The sequence below is a fragment of the Falco naumanni genome, chromosome 17 (genome assembly GCF_017639655.2).
Source record: "Falco naumanni isolate bFalNau1 chromosome 17, bFalNau1.pat, whole genome shotgun sequence".
NCBI classification, from domain to species: domain Eukaryota; kingdom Metazoa; phylum Chordata; class Aves; order Falconiformes; family Falconidae; genus Falco; species Falco naumanni.
The window spans coordinates 1,151,522-1,157,853 of NC_054070.1; the positions used below are offsets into that span (position 1 = coordinate 1,151,522).

Sequence of the window (6,332 nt, forward strand, 5' to 3'; positions counted from 1 at the left end):
GGGCAGGGGGACAGGCAGGGGGACAGGGCAGGGGGACAGGGCAGGGGTCCGGGCAGGGGGACAGGGCAGGGGGACAGGGCAGGAGTCCGGGCAGGGTGACGGGGCAGGGTGACAGGGCAGGAGTTCGGGCAGGGGGACAGGGCAGGGTGACAGGGCAGGGGGACAGGGCAGGAGTCCGGGCAGGGGGACAGGGCAGGGTGACAGGGCAGGGTGACAGGGCAGGGGTCCGGGCAGGGTGACAGGGCAGGGTGACAGGGCAGGGTGACAGGGCAGGGGTCCAGGCAGGGTGACAGGGCAGGGTGACAGGGCAGGGGTCCGGGCAGGGTGACAGGGCAGGGTGACAGGGCAGGGTGACAGGGCAGGGGTCCAGGCAGGGTGACAGGGCAGGGTGACAGGGCAGGGGTCCGGGCAGGGGGACAGGGCAGGGTGACAGGGCAGGAGTTCGGGCAGGGGGGCAGGGCAGGGGTCCAGGGCAGGGGTCCAGGCAGGGGGACAGGGCAGGGTGACAGGGCAGGGGTCCGGGCAGGGCAAGGGCAGCCACGGGGCGCGGGGAGGGCAGCGGCGGGGGGGGCCGGGCCGGGGTCCCCCCCAGCGCCCCCGCAGCCCCGCCCGGCCGTGCCCGCGGGCCCGGGACGCTCCTCCCGGCGGGCGGGGGCCGGGGCCGGGGCCGGTGGCTGCGGCGGGAGGCGCCGCCGCGGGGGGGGCACCGGGCAGCGACCGAGCGCCGGCGGGCTGCGGCGTCACTGCGGGCCTGCGCCGGCCCCGCACCGGGCTGCACCGGCCCCGCCGCACCGGGACCGGGACCGGCCTGCACCGGGAGCGGCCCCGGGACACACCGGGAGCGGCCCCGGGAGCGGCCCCGGGATACACCGGGAGCGGCCCCGGGACACACCGGGAGCGGCCCCGGAAGCGGCTCCGGGAGCGGCCCCGGGCTCCCCCGGCCCCGCCGCCCCGGCCCCGCTGCCGCAGCGCAGCCGCCGCCCCCCGCCCCCCCCCCGCCCCGGCAGCGCTGAGCGGCGGCCCCAGGCGCGGCCCCGGGATGGGGCCCGGTGGCCCCGGAAGCGGGTGGCCCCTGGCCGGGACCGTGCTGGTGGCCGTGGCCGCCTCGCTGGGTAAGAGACACGGGGGGGGGGGCACGGGGAGGGGGGCGGGCGGTGCCACCCGGTGACGGGACCCGGTGCCACCGGCCGTGCCCGTGCCCGGCGCCAGCGCGCGGGGGTCGCTTGCGCCAACGTGTCCCCCTGTGTGTGTTCCCCACCCCCACCCCCCCCGCCCCCCGTTTGCTGCTTGCGGGACATCCCCGGCGTGCGCGGAGCCGGTGGGTGTCCAGTGCCGGGGGGGTCGGGGGCTTCCCACGCACGCGGCCCGTGCCTCAGTTTCCCCGCTCGGCGCCGAGCTGCCGCGGGCCCCTCGGGCGGGGAGCGAACCCCATATGGGACCCCTGAGATCCGCTGGGAGCCGGGGGTGGGGAGCGCGCTGGAGCCCCCCAGGGACCGGCCCAGCCCTGGTGGCTCCGTGGCCGCTGTCGCGGCGCCTCCGGCCGCCCCCGGGCCTCGGCCCGCGGCTATTTCGGGGAGCGCAGGTGGCTCGGGCCAGAAATAGAGCCGGGAGGCGGCGGGGGAGCGGCTGGGGGGGCTGCGTCAGGCGGAGCGGGGTCCGTGAGGATGTGGGGCAGGATGGGGTGGGGGCTACGAGGATGTGGGGCGGGATGGAGCGGGGTCCGTGAGGATGTGGGGCAGGATGGGGTGGGGGCTACGAGGATGTGGGGCGGGATGGAGCGGGGTCCGTGAGGATGTGGGGCAGGATGCGGTGGGGGCTACGAGGATGTGGGGCGGGATGGAGCGGGGTCCGTGAGGATGTGGGGCAGGATGGGGTGGGGGCTACGAGGATGTGGGGCAGGATGGGGTGGGGGCTGTGAGGATGTGGGGCAGGATGGAGCAGGGTCCGCAAGGATGTGGGGCAGGATGGGGTGGGGGCTGCAAGGATGTGGGGCAGGATGGGGTGGGGGCTGCGAGGATGTGGGGCAGGATGGGGTGGGGGCTGTGAGGATGTGGGGCGGGATGGAGCAGGGTCCGCAAGGATGTGGGGCAGGATGGGGTGGGGGCTGCAAGGATGTGGGGCAGGATGGAGCAGGGTCCGCAAGGATGTGGGGCAGGATGGGGTGGGGGCTGTGAGGATGTGGGGCAGGATGGAGCAGGGTCCGCGAGGATGTGGGGCAGGATGGAGCAGGGTCCGCAAGGATGTGGGGCAGGATGGGGTGGGGGCTGCAAGGATGTGGGGCAGGATGGAGCAGGGTCCACAAGGATGTGGGGCAGGATGGGGTGGGGGCTGTGAGGATGTGGGGCAGGATGGAGCAGGGTCCGCGAGGATGTGGGGCAGGATGGAGCAGGGTCCGCAAGGATGTGGGGCAGGATGGGGTGGGGGCTGCAAGGATGTAGGGCAGGATGGAGCGGAGTGTGAGGAGACGTGGGGCAGGACGGAGCGGGATCCAGGAGGACATGGGGAAGGATGCAGTGGGGTGTGGGGGTACGCGGGGCAGGATGCAGTGGGGGGACAGGATGGAGTAAAGTACAGGGTACAGGGAGGCAGGATGAGGCGGGGTGTGGTGGGAGACGTGGGGCAGGATGGAGCCGGAAAGGGGGGACATGGGGGCAGAATGTGGTGGGGTGTGGGGGGTACATAGGGGCAGGATGGAGCCACGTGTGGGGGTACATAGGGGCAGGGTATGGGGGGCCGTGGGGCAGGATGGAGCAGGATACAGGGGGGCATGGGGCAGGATGTGGTGGGGTACAGGCCGTCCCCCTCGGACAGCATGTGGGGAACACGGAGGACGTGGGGTGCTGCTGGTGCCGCTGGGGGTGGCAGTGGCCGGGCTGGGGGTGCCCCGAGGCCCCGGTGACGGGCGGCTGTCCCCAGTGGCGGGGGGCGAGGACTGCCTGTGGTACGTGGACAGGAACGGCTCCTGGCACCCCGGCTTCGACTGCGACTTCTTCACCTTCTGCTGCGGCACGTGCCACCAGCGGTACTGCTGCCGCGACCCCCTGCGCCTGCTCACCGAGCGCCAGCAGCGCCACTGCCTCGCCTTCAGGTGCTGGGTGCTTGCCTTTGGGTGCTGGGCACTTGTACTGGGTGCTGGGCACTGCTACTGGGTGCTGGGCATTGGTACTGGGCAGTGGTACTGGGTGCTGGGCATTGGGTGCTGGGCACTGCTACTGGGTGCTGGGCAGTGGTACTGGGTGCTGGGCAGTGGTACTGGGTGCTGGGCATTGGGTGCTGGGCATTGGGTGCTGGGCATTGGGTGCTGGGCAGTGGTACTGGGTGCTGGGCATTGGGTGCTGGGCATTGGGTGCTGGGCACTGCTACTGGGTGCTGGGCAGTGGTACTGGGCACTGCTACTGGGTGATGGGCAGTGGCACTGGGTGCTGGGCAGTGGTACTGGGCAGTGGTACTGGGTGCTGGGCAGTGGTACTGGGCACTGCTACTGGGTGATGGGCAGTGGCACTGGGTGCTGGGCATTGGGTGCTGGACACTGCTACTGGGTGATGGGCAGTGGCACTGGGTGCTGGGCAGTGGTACTGGGTGCTGGGCATTGGGTGCTGGACACTGCTACTGGGTGATGGGCAGTGGCTCTGGGTGCTGGGCAGTGGTACTGGGTGCTGGGTGTTGGGTGCTGGGCACTGCTACTGGGTGCTGGGCAGTGGTACTGGGTGCTGGGCATTGGGTGCTGGGCACTGCTACTGGGTGATGGGCAGTGGCACTGGGTGCTGGGCAGTGGTACTGGGTGCTGGGCATTGGGTGCTGGACACTGCTACTGGGTGATGGGCAGTGGCTCTGGGTGCTGGGCAGTGGTACTGGGTGCTGGGTGTTGGGTGCTGGGCACTGCTACTGGGTGCTGGGCAGTGGTACTGGGTGCTGGGCATTGGGTGCTGGGCACTGCTACTGGGTGCTGGGCAGTGGCACTGGGTACTGGGCAGTGGTACTGGGTGCTGCGCATTGGGTGCTGGGCACTACTACTGGGTGCTGGGCATTGGTACTGGGCAGTGGTACTGGGTGCTGGGCATTGGGTGCTGGGCACTGCTACTGGGTGCTGGGCAGTGGCACTGGGTGCTGGGCATTGGGTGCTGGGCACTGCTACTGGGTGCTGGGCATTGGCACTGTGTGCTGGGCAGTGGTACTGGGTGCTGGGCATTGGGTGCTGGACACTGCTACTGGGTGATGGGCAGTGGCACTGGGTGCTGGGCAGTGGTACTGGGTGCTGGGCATTAGGTGCTGGGCACTGCTACTGGGTGCTGGGCAGTGGCACTGGGTGCTGGGCATTGGGTGCTGGGCACTGCTACTGGGTGCTTGTCACTGGTGCAGGGTGCCGGGTGCTTGCCTTTGGGTGCTGGGCCATGGGGGCTGGGTGCTGGGCACTGGGTACTTGTACTGGCTGCTGGGCATTGGTACTGGGCACTTGTACTGGGTGCTGGGCATTGGGTGCTGGGCACTGCTACTGGGTGATGGGCAGTGACACTGGGTGCTGGGCAGTGGTACTGGGTGCTGGGCATTGGTACTGGGCACTTGTACTGGGTGCTGGGCATTGGGTGCTGGGCAGTGGTACTGGGTGCTGGGCAGTGGCACTGGGTGCTGGGCATTGGGTGCTGGGCACTGCTACTGGGTGCTGGGCAGTGGTACTGGGCAGTGGTACTGGGTGCTGGGCATTGGGTGCTGGGCACTGCTACTGGGTGATGGGCAGTGACACTGGGTGCTGGGCAGTGGTACTGGGTGCTGGGCATTGGTACTGGGCACTTGTACTGGGTGCTGGGCATTGGGTGCTGGGCAGTGGTACTGGGTGCTGGGCAGTGGCACTGGGTGCTGGGCATTGGGGTGCTGGGCACTGCTACTGGGTGCTGGGCAGTGGTACTGGGCAGTGGTACTGGGTGCTGGGCATTGGGTGCTGGGCACTGCTACTGGGTGATGGGCAGTGACACTGGGTGCTGGGCAGTGGTACTGGGTGCTGGGCATTGGTACTGGGCACTTGTACTGGGTGCTGGGCATTGGGTGCTGGGCAGTGGTACTGGGTGCTGGGCAGTGGCACTGGGTGCTGGGCATTGGGTGCTGGGCACTGCTACTGGGTGCTGGGCAGTGGTACTGGGTGCTGGGCATTGGGTGCTGGGCAGTGGTACTGGGTGCTGGGCAGTGGCACTGGGTGCTGGGCATTGGGTGCTGGGCACTGCTACTGGGTGCTGGGCACTTGTACTGGGTGCTAGGCATTGGGTGCTGGGCACTGCTACTCGGTGCTTGTCACTGGTGCAGGCTGCTGGGTGCTGGTGCTGGGGGCTTGTCTGGACATCCTTGTCCCTCCAGTCTCCAGCTGGGTGCTCCAGGGTGCCCCTCGGTGTTGCGGCCACTGGTGTGACCTGGGGGGGGGGGGGGGGGGGAGGTACAGTGTGGGGGCGGGGGCTGTGCCCCAGTGCCCCCTCCCCCACGTCCCCACGTGCCGCAGCCCCAAGACCATCGCGGGCATCGCCTCGGCCGTGGTGCTCTTCATTGCCATCGTCACCACCATCGTCTGCTGCTTCATGTGCTCCTGCTGCTACCTGTACCAGCGCCGGCAGCACCTCCGCACCCCCCTGCAAGGTGGGGGGGCTGGGGGGCGGGGGGGAGGGACTGGGGGGATGCAGGAGGGGGGATTAGGGTGCAGGGGGGAGCACCTGGGTGCAGGGCGTGGATTTGGGTGCTGGGGGAGGGTACTGGAGTGGGCGCTGCTGGGATCACCCTGATGCCCATTGCTGCCCCCAGCGCCCCCCTCAAGGGCCACCAACACCTGTGGGCGCCGCCGGGCCCTGTCCCCATCCCAGGGTGCCGCAGCCCCGCCCCCCCCCCATCTCTCCCGCAGGCCCAGAGATCCCGCTGTCCAGCTACCCCCCCCGCAGGCCCCCCACCCCCCTTCCCCGTGGACGCCAAAGCCGGCCCTGCGCCCCCCCAGCCCGGCTTCACCCCCATGGCCATGTACCCGCCAGCCGGCCCCGCCGCCCAGTACCCGCTGTACCCCTCCGCCCCCCCCATCTACAACCCCACAGGTGAGCACGGGGCTGGGGGGACACCCTGTCCCCCGGGGGGGCGCAGTGGCCTTGCCAGGGCTGACACCCCATCCCGTTTCCCTCCGCAGCACCACCCCCCTACGTCCCAGCACAGCCCAGCTACCCCGGAGCCTGAGCACCCGCGGGGACCCCGGCACCCTCCCGCCGCCGGCCAGCGGGGCCCGTCTGGGGACCCTTGTCCCCCCGCCCTGGGCCCGGGGGGGTGCCCCAGCTGTGGCTGGATCCGGCCCTTCCCGGCCGTGCCGGGGC

General features: G+C 70.8%; 1 protein-coding gene across 1 annotated transcript; it reads left to right on the forward strand.

Annotated features, from left to right (window-relative positions):
* Positions 1 to 959: 959 nt before the first annotated feature.
* On the forward strand, positions 960 to 6,323 carry SHISA4 (shisa family member 4). The gene is given in 6 exon segments (XM_040616894.1): positions 960 to 1,112; positions 2,917 to 3,088; positions 5,486 to 5,619; positions 5,879 to 5,904; positions 5,906 to 6,062; positions 6,152 to 6,323. Coding segments are annotated over 6 exon segments (609 nt in total). The 5' UTR covers positions 960 to 1,039; the 3' UTR covers positions 6,199 to 6,323.
* Positions 6,324 to 6,332: the final 9 nt, after the last annotated feature.